At 39.7% G+C, this 27,855-nt stretch overlaps 1 protein-coding gene across 1 annotated transcript; it reads left to right on the forward strand.

Moving 5' to 3' along the window:
- Positions 1-977: 977 nt before the first annotated feature.
- On the forward strand, positions 978-26,832 carry CA5B (carbonic anhydrase 5B). The gene is made up of 7 exons (XM_063084198.1): positions 978-1,119; positions 11,485-11,682; positions 19,356-19,474; positions 20,514-20,609; positions 21,162-21,224; positions 22,257-22,412; positions 26,653-26,832. Exons 1-7 carry the CDS (start codon positions 978-980, stop codon positions 26,830-26,832), a joined length of 954 nt encoding a protein of 317 aa, XP_062940268.1.
- The last annotated feature ends 1,023 nt before the right edge of the window (positions 26,833-27,855 follow it).

Genomic DNA, 27,855 nt, shown 5'->3' on the forward strand with positions numbered 1-27,855 from the left:
CTGAGGGCTCCACAAGGCCAGGGTCCAGCCTCACAGTCACACCAGCCCCATGGTTGCTCAGATGGTGTCCCCAACAGCTGTCTGAAAGCATCTCAACTAATCCTGCTAAACACTTCTAAATCTGTGGTGGAATGATTGTGTAATCAGGGGGAAAAAGGTTTCTTAAATTTCAGAACTTGTTTGCTCACTTGGTACAGGGATGGAAGATTTCAGGAAAAATGAATGAAGCAATATTGGAGGGGAGAGGGGAAGAGAAGTGTGCAAAGCCGATGTGACTGTAATTCCAGAACAGCATTGTGAATACCTTGGAAAGCATCATCTGAGACTTTGTGAACATGCAAGAGGTAGAGAGAGTTCAGGATTCACCTTGCCCATTTTCCCATGTTCAAGGGCCAGAGTGTTACGCCTTACACTGGCAAAAGTCACAGATTATATTTAAGCTTAGATTTCAAAACCACCTATGACTATTTTGGCAGGATGTATCTTAGGTTTCTTTTTCTTTTTTTTTTAAAGCAATCCAGATACAGATGTTATTTTTATTCAGGCTGCCTAGAGGAAGCTTTAATCTTTGGGTTCTTCCTACATGAAAATACCATGCTGAATTTCAGGAAGTAAATTACTTTTTAACTATAAGAAATTGTACTGTAAACAGTCTTTTCATTCCTGTAGATAAAGAGAATCTTTTCTCTGGACCTCTAATATTTGCCAACCCCAAGGGAAAAGAAAACATGAGTCAGTCATCCGACCCTGCCCTCCACCAAGGAGACCAATGGGTTTGAGGAACAAGAGCGCATAAACCCTGGCCCTCCCTGCCCCTCAGGGTGTGTACTGCTGTTCTGAATGTTGTTATCCTACCTAGAGGATTCCTAGGGATCTCAAATCTCTATTGTTTACAGCTTTCCTCCTCTGCCCTCCTCCCTTTAGGGTATTAGGTCCCTTCAAATTATTTGGGAAGTGATAGAGAATTCAAGCTAAGGATGTTGGTGATGAATAGCCTGAGGGTCATTCTTCGAGTCTCTCCATGCAAATCACTTTGGAAAAGGTTCCAGCTTCCGAGGTCCATGCCAGTGAGGCCCTGCAGCCTTTATACCTGCACTTACAAAACCCGGAACCGAGCCTGTGAGTACACTTCTGCCTCAAAGAGAGCAGAAAGGCTTGTTTGTTTTATAACCATCACCTGTGTTAAGCATTTGTGACTATGGGTCATTGGCATTCCAGTGTGGGATTATATGCTTTAAGGTTATATGTGAGAATGACTGTTTCTCTATTTGTCTACTAAAATAAATGTGGAAAGTTCTTTCTTGACCAATTTTAAAATGTCAAAATGATGTCATGTGGAGACCGGCCAAGAGAAATGTCCAGTTTCAAATATTTTGGAACGTGTTCTTTATTGTTCTTGTTAGCAATTGTCTTTTTACTAACGTTGGTCCACAGACTGCTAATTATTTCTGTGACTCTTAAGTTTTTGAAAGTTGCATATTAATGTTTGCAAACAGTTCAGTAGCTTCACATTGTAGAATATTCTGTCCCAAGTTAGAATTGCTGAGTAATCCGAGCTGACCTGCTTGCAAGTGTGCGCTCTGCTGTAAACACGGAAGATCAAGTGAGGCAGCAGATGGTCTTCCTCAAACCTCTTCCACCTTGTTCCCCTCCTGGAAAGACAGATCCCCATCCACGTCTGGATGTTGCAGGGATTCTTCATCACGGCACTACTGACATTGGGGATGGACAATTCTGTGTAGTTTGGGGCTGTCCTATCCACTGTAGGGTCTTTAGTAACATCCCTGGCATCTACCCACTAGATGCCAGTAGCACCCCCACCGACTTATAACAACCAAAAATATCTGCAGACATTGCCAAACAAGCTCTGGGGGACAAAATTGCTCTCTGGTTAAGAACCATTGAGATGATAGAAGAGGATACTGTATGTATTTGTTGGAGAGAAGAGTTTGAGTTTATGAAGTGGCTGAGTATATCATTAAAGAGGAATTATTCATGTTTTCCATTATTCAAAAGAAATTAACACACAGTTTTCAAATGCTGGTTTGCACTAAGGTCTAGGTTTCTTGACTTTTTATGTTTACTCTCTTTGACCCTATATGCATGTAATAAAAAGAATGGGTAGAAATGGAATGCTTATAAATTAGTAATGCTAATCTGGCTAAATCTAAGGGCTTGAAACTGCTCCATAAATATATTTTTATTGTAAGTTTATTTTGTCTCCTTCAGCATTGACCATGTTCTCATTAAAATAAACTGGCCGGAGTCATAACAAATTTCTGGTTGCTGGGTGTGGCATGCCCACTTCCTACCACGACTGGCTTATTCTAAACACTGGCACTTTGTGGTCTAAGGCTTGAAATGGAAATTAGTCATATTTATGTAGTTACCAAAGTTTTGCCTTTTTAACAGGAAGTTGAAAGTTAAAGGTCTAAAATCCAGTATGCTTATGTCTTTAGGATAGTTTGCTCCTTTTAGTGCTGACAAAAAAACAAACAGTAGTGGCTTGGGGAGGTGACAGCTTTACTTCATTAATTTCTCACATTAGATGACATGTTCTTGTTGGTAAGTTACTAGGAAAAACAGGTGACAGTTACCATTTGATTTTGCTTTTGGCATATTACATTGTTCCAACCTCTTTTCACCCAGGAGAACATGGTGGTCTTTGCTGCCCTGGGCCATGGAGCATGCCCTCTTGTGATATTCCAGTCCCTCACCTGCTTAGTTGTAAAAACAATACTCATTGTTTCTGGCAGCTCAGTTCCCCAAGGGAATGCTCAGTGTACACTTGTGACCAAACATGACCCGAGATTGTGAGGGTTAGAAAGTCAATGTTGGCAGCTGCTTCTCATACTGTGATTGTAATCATCATCATCATCATCATCTTCATCATCATCAGTGGCCCAGTGCCTGCCTCAAATGTTTAAATCTGACCATTTTAAGATGAGATGAAGCAGAATAAGGAGTAAATGAAGTAGGAAGTTGCGGCAAATTATGAAAGCAGCATTTCAGAACAGCCCTGTGCCCTGCTTGTCTACCTTCCTTCGCTCCCCACCTTCCTCTCAGGTAATCATTGGCTTTCAACTCAAATTGCTGTTTGCTATTGTGTCAAGTGCAGCCATTATGGAAAACAGTATGGAGGTTTCTCAAACAACTATAGATAGATCTGCCATACGATCCAGCAATCCCATTTCTGGGTATATACCCAAAGGAATGGAAATCATCATGTTGAAAGGATACCTGCACTCCCTTGTTCACTGTAGCTCTATTTACAACAGCCAAGATATGGAACCAACCTAAATGTCCATTGACAGACAACTAGATAAGGAAAATGTGGTATACATACACAATGGAATAAAAAAGAACGAAATTCTGCCATTTGCAGTACATGGATGAGCTTGGAGAAAATTTTGATAAGTGAAACAAGCCAGGCAAAGAAAGAGAAATACCGCATGTCCTCATTTATAAGTGGGAGGGAGGGAGGAAGGGAGGAAGGAAGGAAGGAAGGAAGGAAGGAAAGAAGGAAGGAAGGAAGGAGAGAAAGAAAAGAAAAAGAGAGAAAGAAAAGAAAGGAGGGAGGGAGAGAGGGAGAGAAGACAGACCACAGTAAAATGTTGAACTTTCAGAAGGAGAGAACAGACCTATGGTTACTACAGGTGGGGAAGGGGGGGGATTATGGAGAAATTGGGCAAGGGACACAAAGGATCATGTAATAATCGTGGGGAAAATAGGATAATTTAGTCAGGCTCCCTCAGCTTAGGTCTGGTTGGGGGTCAAGCAGCACATTCCTTGTAAACAAGTTGTGCATGGGTGGAGTTAGTGCACATGTGCACCAATGTATCTTTTTAGTTTTGTTGCTATTGTGTGTTCTTGAGTTTGTGAAGCAGAAGTTGGCCGGCAGAGCTTGTGTCTAAAAATAAAGTATGTTTACTCTGCTGGCAGCTGCTCAGTTTTTCTTTGGACTTTGCTGGTAGCAGTGGAGTTTCTGAGTTTCTCTTTGTACTGCCTAGCTCCTAGACGTTTGTGTGCTGAATAAAAGACTATTCCTTCTTCAACCAAGTCTCCAAGGACCTTTTTGCCAGTTACCTAGCTCATAGACCTGCATGTGAAGGGTTTGTGAATGGGCTCGAGGGGTCTGTTAGCTCCAGACCCTAGCCCTAGCTCTACAATAATGAACATGCTAATAACATTGATTTGATCATCACATATTGCACACAAATACTGGTAGTCAACACTATACCCCCAAAATATGAATAATCAATTATGTTTCAACTAAAATTCTTTTTTAATTAAAAAAAAAAAGAATCACTGGAGGGGCTGGCCAGTTAACTCAGTTGGTTATAGCACAGCCTTGTATCACCAAGGTCAAAGGTTCACTTCCCCATACTGGCCAACCACCAAAAGAAAGAAACAAACAAAAACAAGGAAAAAAAAAAGACACAGAAAAAGAATCACTGGAATAATAACAAATCCGTACCTTTTTCATTCCAGATGATATTCTTTCTATTTCACTAAATTCTATTAAATTCATTTTCCTATGGTCTAAGATCTCATGCCTAATTTTTTAAATGTGACAATTAGGCTAAATTTCACTAGACAATACCCTAAGTGAAATGTATTTTATTTTCATCTTGGATAACAAGTGTATTGCCTAGAAGTCCTCAAAGTTAGGACTGTCAACAGTTACCATCTGCATCTTGACAGAGTAGCAAACAGCAATTTGAGTTGAAAGCTGATGATTACCTGAGAGGAAGGTTGGGAGCGAAGGACACATACATACTACCAAGACTGAACCAAGAAGACATAGAAAACCTGAACAGACCAGTAATAAGCAATGAGATTGAAGCAATAATCAGCAGTCTCCCAACAAAGAAAAGCCCAGGACCAGATGGCTTTGCTGATGAATTCTACCAAGCCTTTAAAGAGGAATTAATACCAATTCTCTTCAAACTATTGCAAAATATTGAAACAGAGGCCACTCTCCCAAACTCATTCTGTGAGGCCAGCATCACCCTGACACCAAAACCAGACAAAGATACAACAAAAAGAGAAAACTACAGACCAATATCTCTGATGAACATGGACGGAAAAATCCTCAACAAAATATTAGCAATTAGAATACAGCAACACATAATTATACGTCATGATCAAGTGGGATTCATCCCAGGGAGGCAAGGATGGTTCAACATACGTGTCAGTAAATGTGACACACCACATCAACAAAAACAAGGACAAAAACCATATGATTATCTCAATAGATGCAGAAAAAGCATTTGACAAAATTCAACACCACTTCATGATAAAGACTCTCAGCAAATTAGGTATAGAAGGAAAGTATCTCAACACAATAAAAGCCATATATGACAAAACTCCAGTGATTCTTAATGTTCATGATTGATCTCCCTACTTTTAGAAGGGAGAGAAACATTTTAGGACAGCTTGAACTAGAATGGCACTATATAAACTGTAGCCACTAGCTCCATGAGAATACTACATGTGAATTTAAATTTATTAAAATTTTATAGTCACATGTGCCTAGAATTTACCATAGTGGACATTTTCATCATCAGAAAAAGGTCTACATGATAGCACTAATCTATATTATAACTGAACTGTGTTAGAAAGTTCTATTATTTCTCCAATTAATTTTGAAGAACACAAATAAAGCCTGGAGAATGATTAAAAGCTTGTTTTTCAGTGTTTTCACAAAGAACTCTGATAATCTCCAGATAATATAGACTCAGGGTGCCCCAGATAGTCATTTGTTAACGTTCAAATAACCTTGAGAAACAATGGGTGGATTAGGAACCCCTTGGAATTGCATTAATGGCCTCAGGGTTATTTTCAGCTAGCTGGGACTGACAAATACTCCTGGAACTGACCACCAGGAATTGCAGGCTTCATTCTCCTGTGCTGATAACTATAGGTGTATTCTCTGGTTGATGGACTCAGCATGAGTGCCTTTTAAAGCCCTGATGCTCCAACAAGGCACCTTGTGATTCTGTGAACATCCTTAACAAAGTCAGATGGAGGGTCCCTGTGTATCCTGCCAGTGAACTAAGGCCAAGACATACAAAGATGGTCTACAATTATGTGAGGAAATAGCACATCCCAAGAAAAAGGCATGGCAAGGCACAGGAGAAAAAGCAAATGAGGTATAGAGCAATGCTGTCCAGTAGATAATGTGAGCCTCAAAGTTAATTCTATGTTTTCTAATAAGTGCTTTTTTAAAAATACGAATAAACAGATAAAATTAATTTTACTAATACATTTTATTTAACCCAATATATCCAAAATATTATCACTTTAACATGTAATGAATATAAGAATTATAAATGAATTTTTTTACATTCTTTGTTTTGTATTAAGCCTTCAAAGTCCCTGGTGTCCTACATTTATAGCTCATCTCATTTTAGACTAGCCACACAGGGCACGTGCCTACCATACTGGAAAGTTCAAGTACAGAGAAAGTGGGTGCTTAGGAGTAAGAGCAGATGGAGGGGATGCTTAATTTAGGGTGGAATTATCAGGGAAGGGGCTTGAACTGACCTTGACAGCCTGGTAGAATTTTTAAAAATGGGATAGAAACAGGCAGATACGATAATGTGAACCCAGGAGGAATTCAGGGTAAACCAGCTTGCCTGGTAGAGAGATGATGGGTGTGAGGCAAGGATAGAGAGCCTTGAGATCAACTTGTTTGGTCTTCTCTATCAGTAAAATAAGCATTTAGTGCCTCCTCTGTGACTGGTACCAAGTTTAGCCCTGGAAGCTGTAGACCCTTTGAGCAGATAAAGCAAACATACACTACATGAGGAATGGCTGGGTGCTCAATGGTGTGAGAGTGAATGCAGTGGGAATTCAAAAAGCAAAGATAAGAGTGGCTGGAGAAAACATCATCACAGAGATAAGACTTGAACTGGAAAAGATTTCATAAGTGGTAAGGAGAATGAAAGGCATTTCAGCACAAGCAAAAGTAGGGATAAGTCTGTGTTGGTGGGCATTGGTGAGAAGAGTAGCATACCAAGTGGAGTAGCAGGGCAAGTGGAGTAGCATGGCAAGGGGAGAAGCATGGCATGGCAAGTAACATGGCAAAGGAAGAAGCATGGCAAGGGGACAAGCATGACAAGCAGAGCAGCAAGACAAGAAAAGCAGCATGGGAGGACCAGAGTTTGGGAAGAATGAGCAGAAATGAGATTGGATAAGTGAGGTGGGTTCCTAATAGGAAAGCTGGTCACTTGGACACAGAAGTTACGACTTGATGATTTAAGTCTATAGCACAGGTGCAACATGATGAAGGTGATAGTTTAGGGAAACCACTGAGCAGCAAAACAGAAGAGCAGAGGGGCGTGGAGGAGGAGGACAAGCCATCAAGATGCTTCATGTGAAAGTGTGGGGTGTAGGTGCCTGAACTAGGCTAGTGATCATGGGCAAGGCAAGGAAGAGATGAGCCCAAAAGAGTCTTAATGAAGAAATAATGTGGTGCTCAGTGGGGTAAGAGGAAATAAAGCAAAGAGGAGAATCAAACTGTCTTAATCCATTTGGGCTGCTATAACAAACTACCTTAGACTGGGTAATTTATAAGCAACAGAAATGTACTGCTTCCAGTTCTGGAGGCTGGGAACTCCAAGATCAAGGCACTGGCAAATTCAGTGTCTGGTGAGGGCTTATTCTCTGCTTCAATGACTGCACCTTCTGCTACATCCTCACATGGTGGAAGGAGCCGGGGAATTCCATCAGCCTCTTTTATAAGGGCACTAATCCCATTCACAAGAGCTCTGCCTTCATGACCTAGTCCCCTCCCAAATGCCCCACCTCTTAATACCATCACTTTGGGGGGATGGGATTTTGACATAGAAATTTGATGGGGGGAGGGATACAAACATTCAGACCATAGTATTGATTGAAAGCCAGCTGGCTTGCGGAGCTGTGGGGGAGGCAGATCAGTAAGCACATACACATATAATTATAACTACTCCTGTGTAATAATGTTGTGGAAGAAAAAATAAGAGTGCTATGATTACAAAATAATAAGATAAGGGGATCATATTATAAGAGAGTAGTTAGAAAAAACTGCTGAGGAGGTGACAATTAAGCCCGAAATCTAAAGATAATGTGAGCCAGCCCTGAGCTGAATGAGGGGAAATTGATTTCTGTGGAGGAGGAGCAGGAACAAAGGGGCTAAGTAAGGCAGGAATGAGATTTCCATGTTTCAAGGGCTGAAAGAAGGACACTCCTGAAGCTGCAGAAATAGTTGGTTACAATGAACTGAATGGTTATGTCCCCCTAAAATTCATATGTTGAAATCCTAACCCCAATGTGATATATTAAGAGCTGGGGCCTTTGGAAGGTGATGAGATCATAAGAGTGGAGCTTCATGAATGGGATTAGTGCCCTTATAAAAGAGACTCCAGAGGGCTCTTTCATCCCTTCCACCATGTGAAGACACAATGAGAAGGCACTGTCTATGAACTGGAAAGAAGGCCCTCACCAGACACCACATCAACAGGCACCTTGATCTTGGACTTCCCAGACACCAGAACTGTAAGAAATAAATTTCTTTTATTTATAAGTCACCCAGTCTATGGTATTATGTTATAGCAGCCCCAAACGAACTAAGACAGTGTTAAAGCACAAAATAAATCAAAGCTAGGACTAGTCATATAAATAAGAACTAAAACCGAGCACATTCTCAGCATAGAATCTAAAGGGATTTGTCGCTCATCAGCTGTGGATTACGGACACCTTCTTAATGACAGTGTTACTTTGCTCACTTAAACCATGGTTGATACAACCATTATCTCTATTTATTTCATTTTCCTTATGCAAGAAAAACCGGAAAACGAAGCCTCTATGACTGAGAACACATCATCATCTTCCTATTTTGAGGGAAAATATGAGCAACTACCAAGAAATTATTGCAGTCTGTTTTGTGTTTAAATGGAGTTTAAATGGAGGAAGAGAAGGGGAGGGGAGAAAAAAAAAGGGTGAGTTTATCTTTAGCAAAACAAGCCCTTGGCAAAAAGCTGCCTCAACTAAAGGGACAGTGACCACCCCCTCTCCCCGCAGTTGGGGGATGGGTCTGGGTTAGTAAAGGAGGACATGGGTAGGGGGAAAGAAAACCTTCTGGAAGTTGAACTTGTAAACCAAAGGGCATAAATTGATAGTAGCATTAAGGTCATAAAAGAGCAATTGAGGGAATAGGCTGGTTTTTCTTGGGCTGATGTTTGCACGGGTGTGAGAGATGCTACTTTCCTGCACGAAGTGGGAGACAATTAAGGTGACCTCTGCATGAAGAGGGCATCATCTTAGGGACCTGATCATTCGTTCAGTTCTTCCCTAGTCTTCACAGGAAGTCCTCATTAATTGGCTTTGAAGAATGTGAGTTCTCAAATTATCAGCCACAGTCTCTTTGTGCCAGGAATCTTTACAATAAAATCTAGGCTGTTCTAGGGTTTTCTAGAAGTTTAAAAGTTAACACAACTTGAGAATATAGCTTCCCTCTGCCCCCCGCCCAACAGCAGCAGTTGGATAATCAATATTCAAAGGGCATTTATTTAACACTTCAGGGCAACAAAAAAAGAGAAAGATATGGCGCCTGCCCACAGGGAATTTGCATTCTCATCAGATTATAATATGACAATATTGTACCAGTTCATATGCATTTTTGATTTTAGATTTCTGAAGCAGAAAGTTCTTGTTTTTCTCTAACGTATGTTCTTGTTCTTCACAAGTTCTTTTATACAAAAGGAAAAACCCAAATGTTGGTTTCAGGCCTCTCCAGAGATGGAAGTGCTGTGTTATATGAAAATATAGAAAGGGAAAAATACTGTGAGTTTGCATATAACTTTTAGCTCTAGATAAGGATTTCTCAACTTTGGCACTATTGACATTTTGGGCAGGGAAAGAAACATTCTTTCTTGTGGGAGCCCGTCCATCCTGTGCACTGTAGGATGTTTAGCAGCATCTCTGGCCTCTACCCACTAGATGTCAGTAGCACCCTCCCCCAGATTTGTCATCCAAAAATGTCTCCAGACACTGCCAGATGTCCTTTGGGGAGCAAAATCACTTCCTCTGCTGAGAACCTGGTCTAGACATTCTCAGGAGAGCTCTCTTCATACTGCTGAGTGCTTTTGCAAAACAAAACAAAACCAAGGTTAAGATCTTGACTTCCAGCTTTGGGCAGCTACTGAAGCAAGAGGAACGTCTCCTGTCTAAGAGTAAATCAGAGGCAGGTTTCTGGTTTTTATGGCAGTAGGAGGAGGCGCAGCCATATGTGGGGGATTTGACTGAATAGCAGCTGCCCTGTCACTTTCTTAAACTCTTAGACTCATTCTTAGCAAAGGGGTGAGATGCAGAGGGTCGTTGGTAATGATTTCTCTCGATCACATTTCTCCTAGTTTTCCTCCTTGCCTTGATTCTACCCATTTGTGGTGCTTCTGAAGGGCAGAGAAGTGGACTACCCCAAACTGATACATGTGGGTTCCATTCCTCATGCATGGATGTTGCAACAGGTCTATCTGTGTTATCAGGAACTCTGCTGGTATTTTTCAGGGACCTGCTACAAAGACCTGGTGAAGAAAATAAGCATTAATGATGTCGTTAGTGCCTTCGTGGATGAATTGTCTGTGTACACCTTAACGATAATGTCCACATTCATGTGACAGACTGCAAACTCCCGGGACCTTCACAGTGCTGATATTCTACCCAGGTTTTGCAGGGTGGCTGCCTAGTCCTCAAAGTTTGCTCACATAAGAGGTGAATTCAGCACACACACTAGGTGGGGTGCGCCTTTCACGGGATGCAGGCTCCACGGGCCTTTACGTCTACTACCCAAGCAACTAAACACTGACAGTACTTGATGGAAAGTTTGCTGTCCAAAAATTCTTCCTCCATTTCCTTTGTTGAAAAATCTGTTATTGAAATTAAATTAATTTGTCTTTGTATTTAAAGCTAGTTTGGGGGTTGGGGCTTAGGAAACTATGCACAAAGACAAGAAACTCATTCGTGAATACCTTGTTTCCTCATGGACTAGTCTCAGGACTGACATGCTTGCTTTAGGTGAAGTTAGTAGGCCGACTGAGACGCGTTGGTTTTCCAAGACAGCAGAATGCTCCTCAAGGTGCTGTCTGACCTGCCTTTATCCTCTGCTTTAGTCAGTTGATGAAGGCCCTAAGTGGCTATTTCCTAAGACTTTTAGTTTCTTTTTTTTTTTTTTTAAAGATGACCGGTAAGGGGATCTTAACCCTTGACTTGGTGTTGTCAGCACCACGCTCAGCCAGTGAGCAAACCGGCCATCCCTATATGAGATCCGAACCTGCAGCCTTGGTGTTATCAGCACCACACTCTCCCGAGTGAGCCACGGGCTGGCCCCTAAGACTTTTAGTTTCAATTAGCCTCCACAGGGTCCCCACCTGTGAAATTGTCTCATGTGTGATGCTAGACAGTGAACGGTCTTGCTAATATCCCCAACCTGCTTTCTCATAGTGCATCCACTCTGGGAGAGCCTGGACCTGGTTCCCGCGGGTGATCGACAGTCGCCCATCAACATCCGGTGGAGGGACAGTGTTTATGATCCTGCTCTAAAACCACTCACCATCTCTTATGACCCGACCACCTGCCTCCACATCTGGAATAATGGGTATTCTTTCCTCGTGGAATTTGAAGATTCTACAGATAAATCAGGTGAGGGTAAGATCTGGTGGTCTTGTCTGGAGTTAAAGGAACAGTGTCATGTCAAAACAGGACAGGTCCAACTCCCTCCATGGTAGTACTGACGTCTTTGTTAGCAATGGCATGGAACTCATTGGTCTTACTTTTAAATGTATCAAAAATTCCTTTCTAGTTTTTATGCGCATTTTCTGCCACTAGTATAGGTAGTATTTTTTATCAATGAATACAGTCATGAGCTGCATAATGGTCAATGACGGACTGATTATGTAGAAGATAGTAGTCCCATAGGATTCTAATGGCTATACCATATAGCCTAGGTGTGCAGTAGGCTGTTCCATCTAGGTTTGTGGAAGTGAGCTCTATGATGTTCACACAGTGGTGAAATTGCCTAACAATGCATTTCTCAGAATGTCTCCCCATCATTAAACAATGCGTCACTGTACATGTATCTCTATATAGAGATTTTATAATTGGTATAGAAAATAGGGTGTGATATTGAAGCTTTGCCAGAAATCGATTTTGTATGTGTGTATTGAATATGTACTAATTTTTCTCTGCTGACTTTACACGAACTTTTATATTAAATAGTAATACTAGTCATACTATTTAATTAGATTTAGCTTATCAGATTGCAATACACTTGAAATGAGACAAAAAGAATATTCATGTGTGTATTAGATTACTGCCTTAACAACTGGAAACTTCTGTTAATTTTGTTAAAGAAACAATGTCACCTAGTTTAAAATAAACACAGTTTAAGAGTTTAAAATAAACACAGTTTAAGAGTTTTTAAAATTCAAATTATATTGCTTTTGAATCTTTTTTTTTTTTTTCAAACTGCCTGGATATAAACTAATGTGAGTGATTTCAAAGACATCTGAAACTTTTGGTGTTTATGGAAGACAGAATGTGATTAATTCTATACAGGTTTCTTATTCCCTTTTTTCTTTTTTCTTTTCTTTTCTTTTTTTTTCTTAACTGAATTTGACATTATCAAATAGTTTTAATTAGTCTGAAATAATTATTATTTGAAATAGTGTATCTAAAGTGATAGTTCTCAACCAGTGGCAACTTTGCCACCCTCCCCCCAACCCCCGACCCCTGGGACCAGGGACTGGTGACACTTGGCAACATCTGGAGGCATTTTAGGTGGGGGTGGGGGTTGCAACTGGCATCTAATAGGTCAAGGCCAGGGCTGCTGCTAAACATCCTACAGTGCACAGAACAGCATTAACAGAGTTATCTAGCCTCGAATATCAATAGAGCTGAGGCTGAGAAATCCTGATCTAAAGGAAATTTGTTTTCTCTCATGAATGTGAGGAAATGAGTTCATGAAAGTGATAATGAATGAAGTAAAAAGTGTAACTTTTGTTCACTCCTGTATTTATCCTGGCTCAAGGATTCTCACTGGTATATTTGTTTTCTTTGCATTTTCCTAGTGATGCTCTGATACTTAGACATGATGCTCTGGCCCAACTGCAAATAGACTGCTCCTCCAATGGGCTTACTTTCTCTCTGGTTCTCTGCTGTGATTCAGGAAGTATTCGAGTCTGTCCTTAAGGGCTTAGGTGGGTCCATGTCTCCCATACTTCTGTTTCTCCTCTGTGGTATGACACAGCCTCCAAGCCTGAACATCTAACTTATGTATCTCAAATAAGGAAGGTGTTGTTCCTTTTCCTTCCAGAGTCAAGGGCATCTTTCCTAATTTTTCCAAAACTCTCAAGTGTTTTCCATCTCAGCTGGAAGCCTATAATATTACATTGTGTATAAGGATTTCAGAAATCTTCAGAACAGAAACTAAATCCTGTGTTCCGGATGACCATCTCACACTCTGGTGAGCTCCACTGGTCTCCCTTAGAGCTCTACCATTATCCTTGCCAGAGCTAAACTGATGGGCAGATCCAGTCTATAGAGTACCAACTCTCATACGTTCATTCTGGATGTGCAATAATCCTTTCAAGTCTCAATCTCATCTAGGTCCCTGGCAACCTTCTTTCTTTTCTTCTGAGGATCCTAGGTATTGGTGGGCTTTCTAAAGCCCTTGACAGTCTAGGGACTGTCTGTTGCCAATACAGAATACAGTTGGCTCTCCACATCTGTGGGTTCCACATCAATGGATAAAACCAACAGCAGATCAAAAATATTAAAAAATAAAATAAAATAAAAATAACAATGCAATAATAAAACATAATACAAGTTAAAACAATGCAAGGGGCTGGCTCAGTTGGTTAGAGCATGGTGCTGATAACACCAAGGCCCAGGGTTTGATCCCTGTACTGGCCAGCTGCTAAAAAAAAAAAAAAAAAAATACAGCATAACATCTATTTAATAGCACTTGCATTGTATTAGGTATTATAAGTAATCTAGAGATGATTTAAAGTATACAGGAGGATACGCATAGATTATATGCAAGTACTGTGCCATTTTTTATCAGGGACTTGAGCGTCCATCAGCAGGGTCCTGGAACCAATCCCCTACAGTTACCAAGAGAGGACTGTATATCATTGCTTGATTGAGTTGGAAATCTTAGGAAGTTGTTTAGTGTGTTTCTTAACCAAGTGAGTTGAGCCCAAGAACTTCCAGGGCAAATAGCTGTTTGTTTTAATTTTTAGCTGTCTCTTTTTCTTTTGAACAATAGATTCAAGAATTCTTTATCTACCCATTTTCATGGGTAATCTCAGATGAAAAACAAATGACCGAAATTTTCATCATAATAGCTCTTTAGATACCTACAAACCCAACTGATTAAATCATTCTTTGATTCTGCCTTCCCTAGGTGAGTCAGTCTCACCCTGTTTTTATAAAATATGCAAGAAAAATTGTAGAGAGGTTGGTAATTACCCACTTGTTTGGTTGGGAAGGAATAAAACTGATAGTCCCTTTTTATTATGCTTTAATAATTTTCTTTAAGATAACATCAGTCTTTAATAAGTACCTGTCTCTCTCTCTCTCTCTCTCTCTCTCTCTCTCTCTTTCTCTCAAATTTCAGTGACTGCCTCTTATTTCCTGCTTGTTCTTCACTGCTATTTCTTTCTGCTGTTGCAAAATAATCAATAGCATTCAATGAAGATAAAAGAGCAAATGAACATAAAAAATAAAGAAAAAGTAAAAGAAAGTAAAGACATCGTAGAAATGAAGGCAAGAAACAATTTTAGAAAAGTAAGCATCTAATAAATATCAATGTCTATAAATTTCAAAATACAAAAAAACAGCACCCAAGAAATGCTGCTAAAGTGTGCTTTATAAAGATCTGGGATAAAGTACAAGGAAAAGGATCTGGGGAAGGTATGTGACAAAAATGAATCATACCAAACTTTATGGGATGCAGCTAAAGCAGTGCTTAAAGGGAAATTTATAAATGAAAATGCATGGAATAGAGAAGAACTTTCTCAAATCAGTAACCTAGCTTTCCACCTTAAGAAACTAGAAAGGGCAAACTGAACCCAAAGCAAGCAGAAAGAAGGACATAGTAAAGAACAGAGCAGAAATCTAAAGTTGCTTCTTTGGGAAGATCAACAAAGTTGACAAACCTTCAGTTAAGTGGACCAAGAAAACAATAAAAGAGAAGACTCAAATTACTAAAATCTGGAATGAAAGAGGGATCGACATGACCTACCTTACAGAAATTACAAGGATTATAAGAGAAGGTATGTGAGCATCTCATACCACTATCCTCTGCTGGGTATTGTTTTGTTATTTGGTTCCCCTAAGTAGGACAAGTAAATGATTTTAATGAGTGAGTATGAGAGATTTAAAAAAAAATATCGTGGGGAAGGGCGCTAAATTATCCCTGGGCTAACATGGATGATTCCTGTAAATTATCACCGCTGAAATTCCCCTTACTGGCAATGTCCACAGGCATTAACGAGAAGGACAGGTGAGTCCCATTGTTCTCCTTCTACTGCTACTTCCTGCCCCATCCCGCTTCACTTTCTTTACACTTTGATGGGGGCATTGCCAGTGAACCTAGTAAGAATGCTTTCACAAACATTTTAAGTTCTCCTTCCCTATTTTTGGTCCTACATTTACTTTAAAAACTAAAAATAATTTAATGATTTTTAGTAAATTTACAGAGTTGTGTAACCATCTATCACCTGATCCAATTTTAGAACATTTCCATCACCCCAGAAAGATTCCTTATGCCCATTTCCTGCATTTACTTTTATGGTTTTGTGTATTACCTTTCTCTTCGTCTTTTTCTCTGCTAGCTCCTTCACTTACGCATTGAAAAGCAAAAGAGGGTAGTGAACATTACAGAGATTGCTTATTGTAAGCCAGACTCTATGCTACATGTTTTATATTTGTTACCTATTTTTTTTATAAGTTTAATCCTTTCTCATTTTACAGCACAGGAAAAACAAAATATCTGTAACCTCAAATACATAAGTATATATTTATCTGATAGATCTTATGACTGTTCTGCTCTCTAATTCACTATCTTCTGTCTTCCTTCTCTGCCCCGTTTCTTGATGACTATACTTCCCCTTCTCCTCCAGTCATCTGCCCCACCTGACCCCACCCTTTTCCTTGGCTCTTGCCGAGGTTACCAGTAACATCCTAATTAACAAAACCAACAGACACTTGACAGTCTATTTCTTTAGTTCCTGGTTTCATTGCGGGTCTACTAAGTGCCAGGCACTGTGCCAGGTGCTCAGAATAGAAAGAGGAAGAAGGGATGGTCCCTGCCTTAAGAGAGTTTAGAGTGTGGTTGGGAGATAGACCCTAGATGAGATGATGCCCACGCAGAGTGCTAAGTGCTGTGACGGAGGTATGCATGTGGGGCTGGTGGGAGAAGGCTTCTGGTGGAGGTGACACCTGGGCAATCTTTGTGGAGGTAGAGGGGTGAGGCAGTGTGATGCTTGTGTTAGGTATTGCTGTGTGTAAAGTGTAGGAAGGAAGCAGCAGAAGAACAAGTTCAGAGGTAGGCAAGAGCCCATTCATGGAGCATTTTTCAGACCACGCTCATCGACTGGGAATCAGGGCACACTTTAGCTTGGTGCTCTGGCTCTGGGTCTCTCATAGGGCTGTGATCAAGGTGTTAGGCTTGGTTGGGGTCTCATCTCAAGGCTCCTCTGGCAAAGGATTCTCTTCCAAACTCACTCAAGTGGCTATTAGTGGGATTCAGTTTGTCTCAGGGCCTTCATTCTTGGGGACTGATGGCAGGGGCCACTGTCATGTCCTTGCCATGTGGGCCTCTCCATAGGGCAGCTCACAACATGGCAACTGCCTTCATCAAAGCAAGCAAGCAAAGTCAGGGAGGGCAAGCAGGATGGAAGCCAGAGTCTTTCTGTAACCTAATCCTAAAGGTAACATCCCATCACTTTTGCCCTTAGACGCAAGTCATGAGATCCAGCTCACACTCAGGGGAGGGGATTATACAAAACTGTGAATACCAGGAGATGCGGATCATTGGGCATCGGCTAAGAAGCTGCCATTACACATGGCTAATGACACATAGCCGATTAATTCAAACTGAGGTCCTTTTCCTACACACTACATACTCTTAGCCACATTATACAGTAGAATTACCTCCCTGTCTCCCCTCTCCCTTGTGTACAGTTTGTTTGGTGTCCAGCACATGGTGGGGACTTAATGATCTTTCTAGCTAGCAAGTGCCCGAGTCAGATGCCTGGGCCTCTAACTTCTGTCCCAAGGCTCACGAATGTAGACGTACCCACAGGCCAGGGAATTAATGAGAATGAGCAAGGCTGTGAGAGTTTGAGAAAAATGGCAGCTCGTCGACAGTGAAGACCTATCTAAAGGGGCGGCCTGTTGTCTCCCAGTGGGATTGTGTGCCCATCATGGCCAGGGCATCTCGTTTTCACAGGTCAAATTGGAAATGTGGGTTTTTATATGAAATTGCCCAGCTTTAAATGTTGGCAACTAATTACAAAATGTATTTAGTACTTTGTGAATCAACACTGTGTGGGTGAGTCAAAACACACCTGAAGACGAATTCTGCACCCCTCCCATCCCTTGCAGCCACCCATTGGTGATGTCTCCTCTCTGTCCTGCTCATTATCTTTGGAGGAGACACAGGGTGCAGGAAATGTTGCCAGTGTTGTTCTAGGGATAGGAGAGAAAAGCTAGCCCTTTCCACTGCCCTGGTCAGTTAACTTGGGACCAGAACTTCAGTTTTGTTCAACAGATTGGATTCAGTATTTGCCAAAATTGTGCTCACAATATAGAGCTGACATAGAAAAATAAGATTTTTAGGAAGATTTTTGTTTTTTACAGTCCTCCTATTAGTGAATCATGTGGTATATCATTTTCTACATCTTTCCTGCCCCCCTCCCCCAAACAGAAGTGGTCATTGGTATCTTCACATGCCTCTTACAAAACTTTTTTTTAGAGGAAATTATGTAAGTACTTTTCAAAAGCTGGTAAGATACATAACAGACCACTGCGTGACGTGTTCTGTGTATTTGGTCCTTGGGATTGCTGTTCTTGTTGGTTTGTGTGCATCCAATTCAACTAATGATGCAATAAACAGTAAAAATCATTAAAATTGATGAGATGGATAGTTTTAGTGTTGCTCATTGCCAGGGTCTGAGGGGATGGAAGAAATGAGGAACTAAAAGGCCTTGGCAAATTTAAGAAGGAAAAACCAGGAAGGATGACTTTAAAAACTTATCTTAACTGAATATTTTGCCTATCATGTGTTGATTTCACAAGTTCCAGAACAGCCTAGTCTAAACAAAAGCTATTTATTATCCACCACAGTAAGAACAGTGGTAAAGTGTATGGATGGCTAACATTGTTCATTCTGTCCAACGGGAGCTAGGTGACAATTTTTGTTTTTTTAGTTGACAATAATTATATATATATTTATGGGGTACAATGTGATGTTTTAACATAAGTATACATTATGGAATGATTATAGCAAACTAATTAACATACCCATCACCTCACATACTTATCATTTTTTGTAGTAAAAACATTTAAAATCTACTCTTTTAGCAATTTTGAAACATACATTGTTATTAACTATGGTGACCATGCTGTGCAATGGATCTTGAAAAATTCTTCCTAACTGAAACTTTGTACCCTTTGACCAACATCTCCCAGGTGATCTTTTTTTTGTTTGTTTTTTTGTTTTTTTCATGACCGGCACTCAGCCAGTGAGTGCACCGGCCTTTCCCATATAGGATCCGAACCGGGCAGGAGCGTCGCCGCGCTCCCAGCGCCGCACCCTCCCGAGTGCGCCAAGGGCTCGGCCCAGGTGATCATTTTTGACTTGTAAATTTCCTATTGCATTTCAATGAAATGGAAAGAAACACTGATAGCTTCAAAAAGTGAAAAGCAAAGTGTCAGTGCATAAAAAGAGAGTATCTTTTGTCCTTATATTTCAGTTTTAGGAGATTGTGTTGGATAAATATGCTGAAATTTGCATTTTATTGCACACAAAAGAAAACCAGACACAGTAAAAATATAATACAAAGATAAGTCAAGAATTGGCCTTTAACAATTGTATGTAGCTTGCAATGTGGTTGAATCTTGGTGTCAACTCAGTCTTGCCTTTATAAATGCATCAACCACATGGAAATCAAGTTTATTAAACACTTGTATATAATACAGCATACTCCATTTAAGACAGTCCACATAAAGAGTCCACCCACAGATTAGCCTTTCCCCCACAGTCCCATAAATAACCGTCCCCTGAATTGTTGGATGTGCCATTTCAGTGATTGAGGGAGGACCCCTGGAACACAATTACCGATTGAAGCAGTTCCATTTTCACTGGGGAGCCATCGACGCCTGGGGCTCTGAGCACACCGTGGACAGCAAATGCTACCCAGCAGAGGTATGTAAGGTCAGGAAGAGCGATATGTGTGGAGAAGTGGGGATACTTCTGAGGTTTCTAGGTCTAAGAAATTATCAGGAAGAATCAGGTGATTCCTGTGAATGTAAATAGCTCCCTCAGGGACATATTTGATCATTCCCAGATTAGACATGTAAAAATGGTAACTTCCCTCATCTCAAATAATATAGCTGAAATGAACCTTAATATTCTGAAAGAATTCTAAGCAAGGCTTAAATTATAGCCTCAAGTAATCACCCAGGCAACAGTGCAGGGCCCCAAGGTCAGGTTAATTCAAATGAGAGACAGTGGGAGCCTAAATGAAGGCTGTGGCAATAGAAATAGAGAAAAAGAGCAAGATTTATCGAGCATTTCTGAAATAAAAGCAACTTTACGTGGGTCCTCTTCTGGAAAGAAGGTGAATTTAGCCATGACCTCGAGGTGTCTCACTCAGGAAGCTGGATGATAATAATTCCTGAATGACGGATGAGGAATGATTTGTAGAGAAATACAAGGAAAGCATAAAGAAATAGAATCTCTTACAAATTTTCCCCTAATTTAGTTTTAAGTGTTATGTTAAAAATAAAAACACATTTCAAGTGGTTATCCTTCAAAGAAGAAATTTGTCTTCAACTCCTGTTTAATTTCCATAGGGAGAATCTATTTCTCTCAGTATAAATATCTTCTCTCCTTTAGATGCAAAAAAGGCTTTTAGATATTAGCATTTCTTGCAAATCAGGATGGCAAGGGACAGATGTTAATCCCTCACTAAAATGTTATTTTGCTATATGAATTTTCTTTTATTTTTTCCCCCATATAAATCCCTCTATTCCAAAGTAGTATTAATTGCTGCTCTTGCCTAAATTTCTTCTTGTTTTTTATTATTATCTCATTTTGTAGCAGACTGTCATATGCTTTTCTCAGTGGCTTTATGTTGGGTGAGGAAAGATGTTTAAATATCATCTGTGGAATGAGGCTCTCAGTTTATTTTGGAGCAATCCTGTATGGTCATGAGTTAAATCCTCTTTTAATGGTGTTTCAGCTGCACTTGGTGCATTGGAATGCAGTCAAATTTGAAAGCTTCGAGGATGCAGCACTGGAAGAAGATGGTTTGGCTGTGATAGGAGTATTTTTAAAGGTAACAAAAATCTCACCAACTTTAAATGATGTTTTGTATCCTAGCATGAAAAGATACAACATTATAATATTGTTATTCAGTTTAGGAATACTGGGATCAATACACTGATGAAAATAAACAATGGTTAAAATACAAGATTGTTACAAATATATTTCAAATGGGATAAAAGCACAGTTCAGTGGAGTAGTTGCAAGCCACATGTGGCCATTGAGCACTTGAAATGTGGCTACTGCAAATGTGGAACAATTTTTAATTTTATTTAATTTTAATTAATGTAAATGTCAGTTGAAGAACTGATACTTAAATGGAGCTGGGGGCACCTTTCCCTGCAGGCACGCTGACCTTATCAGCAAAGAGCCTGCTCATTTGTTCTGTGTCTGATTTAATTTAGAGATGTTTATAATGACATTCTAAATTACCAGTGTAAGTGTTTCAACCCTGTGGTTTGATTTTATGTAATCACCAGGTGGTTAATTTCAATTCACATTTTGTTAGAGTTTTTACACCAAGATGTCCATTGTTTTTAATACTTTCTCATTGATTGTTCTTTAGCTAGGCAAGCATCATAAAGAACTACAGAAGTTGGTGGATACTTTGCCATCAATTAAGCATAAGGTAATATTTTTACCCTAAATCACTTGAAATATATCTTGTGTTTCAATCTCAGGATGGAGACATTAACAAGGCACTTTGAATCGGGAAGTATAATTAAGTGAACTGTATTCAGGCTCTCTTTGAACGTTGCCTTAGAAGGAGACTTGCTATTTATGATGCTGTGTTGAAAGAGTCCCTGGCCTCGGGTCACATTGCAGGGAACAGAAGTGATTGCATTGGTGATCACTGAGCTTTCTGGTTTTACTGCCATGCCTCTGAGGACTTGGGGACTCAGGAACATACTGCTGTCCCCTGTTCTGTTCCTGATGCACTGGTTCCTTCTAAGTCCTTGTGAAAACACTCAGCACAGCCTTCTTTTCTCTAGTTACGCTCCCAAGGTGGAGAGCAGAGAAAAGTTTTACAGAAACTTGACTTGTCCAGCTATAAAGAAAAACGACTGCTCTCCTTCAGGTTGGATACCTTTGTCCAACCCCCAAGATTAATTCTTAAATATTCAGAATCCCAAAGGGGCCTCTTCCTGGAAGTCCATATATTCCCCCATCCCTCTCTCCCCCTACCTCTTTCTCCTTTCCATCTCCCTCTTTTTCCCTTTCTCTGTCTCTCCCGTTAGTCCAGGATTCTTGCTCCTCCTGATTTGCATTTCATTTTAAAGGGACAATTCTTTGTTAGTCTCTCTTGGAAAGGGCAGGGTGGGGGGGAAAGTAAGAAGCCTCCTTGTTTCTGCACCAGACGATGCCTAATACCTCCCAACGATACCCAGAGGAAACTGTAAACTCACTAGAATTGAGGAAGAACAAGGTTTGGGCTGTTTTCCCACTGAGGAGTAACAGAAATACACAGCTGATTGCAGAAACAAAGCGTGGGCATGATTCTGTCCTAAGCAGTGACTCTTCAGGGAGCTGCCCAGAGGTACCTGGAGCTCCCTGGACCACTGCTCATCCCTGGACAAACATAAGAATCATCACCTTGTCATGCGATTCCTGAGTGTTTCACCACTAAATAATGACTTGGTGACCCCCGTCTCTTGGCCAGGACACCCTCGTGGAATTTGGGTCGTTCGACCCTTCATGCCTGATGCCCACCTGCCCGGATTACTGGACCTACTCAGGATCTCTGACTACCCCGCCCCTCTCTGAGTCTGTCACCTGGATCATTAAGAAGCAGCCAGTCGAAGTTGATCATGATCAGGTACATTCCTTCCACAATTTCCACCTAAGGAAATCCTAGTCTGCCTGTTTAAAACAAGGCTGGGCTCAAACTTTGGCATCAGTTATAATGTCTTGTAATGCTTGTACATTTTTATTGAAATATGCTAATGTCTTGTCTCAGTTTGCAGATGAATTTGGGGATGCTTCAAATTAACTATAGGGAAGAGCTAAAGCATAGAACATAAGCTTTTTTCTTCTGTACTGGACAGGGACATATGTTTTATGCATTGTGTGTTTTACAAATAATTTTATGAATCTCTATATAGTCAAGACTCTTTTAAATGGAAGAGTGAAGACTGGAATGGATGTGTTTGCAGGGGTGGAAAAACTCCACCACCATCCTCTTAGGGTCCCAGCTGGGTTCAAGAATTAAATTGACATAATACAGATTAATAGGAGAAAAGCATAATACAAATTTTACGTGGCATAGGAGTCCTTATAAAGAAATGAAGACCCAAAGAAGTAGAGTGAGTTCCTTATATACTGAATCGGACAAAGAGTACTAAGTTGCAAAGAAACAACTAAATTATGTAGGGGGGGCTTAAAAGATGAGTGATCCTAACAAGGTCTGTACAGCATTCTCTCTGTGTCAACTTCTCATCCCTGAGTGTAATGATGTTGCATGTTTCTAGTATAGAAAGGGTGTGTTTCACATGGGAATTTCATCTTCTGCTTTTAAGAAACAGCATGAAGGTCAAAGTGATCTTTTTGCATCTGCTATTTCTCAAATGTCTTTAACTTAAATAGTCAATATCCCGGGGTGGTATATTTTTAATCCCTTCATATTCAAAACCCTTTAAAATCCTTAAGAGAGTTTTGCTGTAGAATCTCAAGATAAAAACAGAATCCAACAACATCTGCTTGGAAATTTTAATGTAAGTTAGTTGTTCTGATCTTGGGATTTATTTTTCCCTTAAAAAGGCATGTTATGATAAATTTTCCTGTTGAACTGACTCCTTTAACAAGCTGAAATGTAGGGCCGAGCCCGTGGCGCACTCGGGAGAGTGCGGTGCTGGGACCGCAGCGACGCTCCCATCACGGGTTCGGATCCTATATAGTAATGGCCGGTGCACTCACTGGCTGAGTACCGGTCACGAAAAAGACAAAAAAAAAAAAAAAAAAACTACGTGTAAATGGTGGTTACTTTGTCAATACAACAAAATCCTGTTTAATTCATAATATAACTAAACTAAAATAATTTTTGCTCATACTTGTTTTATGGCATTTTTATTAATTACAAAGAATTTTCACAAGAACAAAAGCTTCCAGTTTTTTTATTATACAGTCAGCTAAAAGATACAATGATGTAATGATATAATGGGAAAAAAACCCTATTTATAATGGAATCAAAACTATAAAATACTTTGGAATAAGTTTAACAAGGAAAGTTAACATGAAAACTTAAAATGTTCCTGAAGGACACAAAAGAGACTTGAATTAATAAAACTAATGCCATATTATTGGAGAGGAAGACATCATAAAGACACCTTTGATGTCAATTCTCCTTAAGTTGTTATTCTCCGTGAATTGTTTATTCTCCATAAATTTAATGTGGTCCCAATAAACATACCAATAGGATTTTTAAATAGATATGCTACTTCTAAACTCATGTAAAAACAAATGTGAATAGCCAGAAAATATCTTTAAAAAGAAAATGAGGAACGATTAAACTCACAAGGTAATAAAGCCTCAATAATTAAGTAACATGGGACAGGCACAAGAATAAAGAGATCAATCAAGGGAAGTGTATTAGGCAGGGTTCTCCAGAGAAACAGAACCAACAGGAGAGATAAAGATAGAGACAGAGAAAGAGATTTATTATAAGGTATTGGCTCATGCAATTATGGAGGCTGAGAATCCCACATCTGTAAGCTGGAGACCCAAGAAAGCCAGTGATGTAGTTCAAAGGCCTGATAGCCAGAGAGCTGATGATGTATATTCCAGTCCACGTCTGAAGGCCTGAGAACCAGGAGCTTCAAAGGCAGGAGAAGATTGATGCCCCAGCTCAAGCAGTCAGGCAGAAAGCAAATTTAACCTTCCTCTGCCTTTTTGTTCTATTCAGGCCTTCATTGGATTGGATGATGCCCACCCACATCGGGGAGGGCCATTTGCTTTACTCAGTTTGCCAATTCAAATGCTAATCTCATCTGGAAACACTCTCACAGACACTCTCAGAATGTTTAACCAAATATCTAGGCACCCCATGGCCTAGTCAAGTTGACACATAAAATTAATCTTCACAGGAAGAAAATAGTAAGTTCAGAAATATGTCCAAATACATACGAGAATTTATCTTGTGATAAAGATAGCATCTCAGCTCAATGAGGGGAAAAAGATTCAGTACATGCTGTTGGGGAACAACTGAGCAGATATTTGGGAGAAAAAATTGAAACCTTATACAAGAATATATCACAGATGTACTAAATGTAAAAAGTACCAATATAAAAGTACTAGAATAAGCAGAGGAAAATCCTTTCATACCTCCAAATGGAGGAAGCTTTTCTTACTATAAATTGAAACCGGAAGTCTTAAAGAAAGCAACTAGTAAATTAGACTACATAATTTTTGAAAAAAATTTCTGTATGATGAAGACCACAAATGACAAAATACAGAACTTGAGCCCATAAGCCTAGGCTTTGTGGCCTGTACATTTAGTCCACTACTGTCTTTCATATTAAAAAATTGACATAACACTGAAAAATAAAGTAAATAAATCAGAGGGTCAGTGGCCCATATGAGGGCTTTTTTTTTTTTTTTTTTCCTGTGGCTGGCTGGTACAGGACTTTTTAAATAAAATTTCAACACAGAAAATTTAGTAAGAAAAAAAATGTTACCTGTCATTTATAATTCTAGTTGCCTATAATCTTACCATTCAGTTTAATCATTGTTTGGGTAAATCCTCTGGTCTTTTATCTATATAGATGTCCATAAATCCTTCTGGTCCTTTGCCTATATAAATATGCATCATTTTTATAACATGGAATCATTCTATACATGCCATTTTACTGCTCCTTTCATTCAGTGATGTGTGGAACATTTTCTAGATAATAAACATTATCTTCAATATTATTTTTAAGGGCTACATAATAGTCAATTTTATAGATCTAATGTCCTGTGTTACTGGTACCTGAGCTATTTCAAATCTTTCGCAATTAGCCGAATAAAAATAAACATTAGCTACTTGCACAGCTTCCTAATTAAAGAGGGCATATGTGTCATTTGCAAGTGCAGCCATTGTGTTCAGTGCTTGCCTCTGGTCATAGTCCTGACTCTTCAGCTATAATTGGCCTGAAGTCTTTGTTCCAAACAAATCACATGCTTGCCGACTGTGTCCCAGGCTATCTTCTCCCCAGCTACAGTAAGCCGGATTGACTGAGGGGAAATGTGAACAGGTTCCTGGCTGGCATGAAATAAACTGTTCCATAGCATGGTTGCTCAGAAAGCCAAGGGGCTATTGATTGATGTCATGTCAGAGAACAAGCCCTTGATAGTTTGGGTTGCTCCTTTTGTGTCGAGCTGTACTGTCCAATACATTAGCCACCAGCCACATGTTAAATTTAAATTTAAATATACGTAAATTTCAATTAAATTAAATAAAAAATTTAAGTCCTTAGTCACACTAGCCACATTTTACGTGCTCACTAGCCATATGTGGCTTGTGGCTACCAGAATGGACCATGCAGAGGACATTTCCATCACTGCAGAAAGTTCTATAGGGCAGCACCAGCAGGGAGCATCCCACTGCCAGTTAAGACATCTACATGCATTGCTTTGCCCACCATGCCCAGGTGCGGCAAGCAATCGAGAATACATTTTTTATGTTGACAATTCAGTTCAATTAAAAAAAAAAAACGACATTTTTTGCACTGTTACTATATGCATCAGTTCTTTCCTTTATTATCTTCTAAGCTGGCTATTTCGTTCATTTAAAGATGCGATTCCTTGGTAAATGGCTGATATATGGGGGACAGGGCCTTTGACCCCAGTGTTTGGATCTGAAGTGCCCCACCGGTTTTACCACCTCCTGCTGCTCTCCCCACACGACAACAACCAGGCATTTTATTCCCTGTCAAATGGTAAAGGCATCCTTACCCAGAAATAAGTTCTGTGGTATCCAAGCTGAAGCAAATATTTCAGAATTGTAAAAATGGAAGTAATTTATTCATAAGGTAAAGCTGGTTTTCTATTAAATTATTTATGCTTTCTGTTTCTATTTCTAGCTTGAGCAATTTCGGACCCTGCTTTTCACTTCCGAGGGGGAGCAAGAGAAAAAAATGGTGGACAACTTCCGCCCCCTGCAGCCCCTGATGAATCGCACTGTCCGCTCGTCTTTCCGGCATGATTATGTGCTGAATATACAGGCCAGATCCAAGCCGGCCACCGGCCAAACAACACCCTAAGGCATTCATATTAGGTAGTATTTTGCTTTAACACATTCTAGCTTTTTAAAATTTTTTGAGTATTCTAAACGCCCACATTTAATAACATTTATAGATGTGCATTTCTTGGTATGGGAGTGCTTTGAGGAAAGCTATTTGGTAACCAAATTGTTACTTTTATTGACACTGTTGTTTATCCTTAAGTATCAACAAGAGTCACCAGTTTCTCCTACAACCTGTTGGTATTGCAATATCTTTTTATGTCTGACATTTTTGAGCTATCTTCTTATGTTTACCAATTAGTGGTTCTATAGAGTTATAAGTAGAGATTATAATGAAAGTGTTTGACATTTATGTCTGACATTTTTGAGCTACCTTTTTATGTTTACCAATTCTATTGAGTTCTATGGAGTTCTAAGTAGGGATTATAATGAAAACAACTGGTGAGGCACAGACTCTGACCATCCAGAACACAGGACTTTCAGAAACAGCCATGGGGCCCTGATGGGTGCTTCCTGGCTGAACATTGGCCATGGTTTTAGGTATATCTTATTTCAAAACATAAATGTGTGTTCTTTTATAAGGGCTTCTTGTTGAGTATATTTGCTTCAATCTTTAGTTGTTATTAGTAGTACATGATATGCTTACTATCAATTTATGATGTAGAAAATATATTTTGTAATCATAAGAAAACAAGGACTTTTACTATATCTGGAAATCCTTTTGCATTTCTGAAGATCAGGTATTTTACCTAAAGGCTTGATCATATAGAAAGCGTATGCGGAACATTTTAATGAAAATGCTTAAAGTGCCTAGAACTTAGAATTCTTTCATGGTACACTTATAGAAATATTTTTCAAAGGACTAATAATCTAATAGTCTGTAGTTTATATTATTATTTTATATTATTTGTACACTGTTACATAGAATATAATGATAATATTTCTCACAGTGACAGAGCTAGCTTGGCTTCCCTTTAAAACTATCTGAACTTGATAGGTTGGGCAAAGAGTATAAAGAAATATCACAATTTGTAAGAATGAA

The sequence above is a fragment of the Cynocephalus volans genome, chromosome X (genome assembly GCF_027409185.1).
Source record: "Cynocephalus volans isolate mCynVol1 chromosome X, mCynVol1.pri, whole genome shotgun sequence".
NCBI lineage: Eukaryota > Metazoa > Chordata > Mammalia > Dermoptera > Cynocephalidae > Cynocephalus > Cynocephalus volans.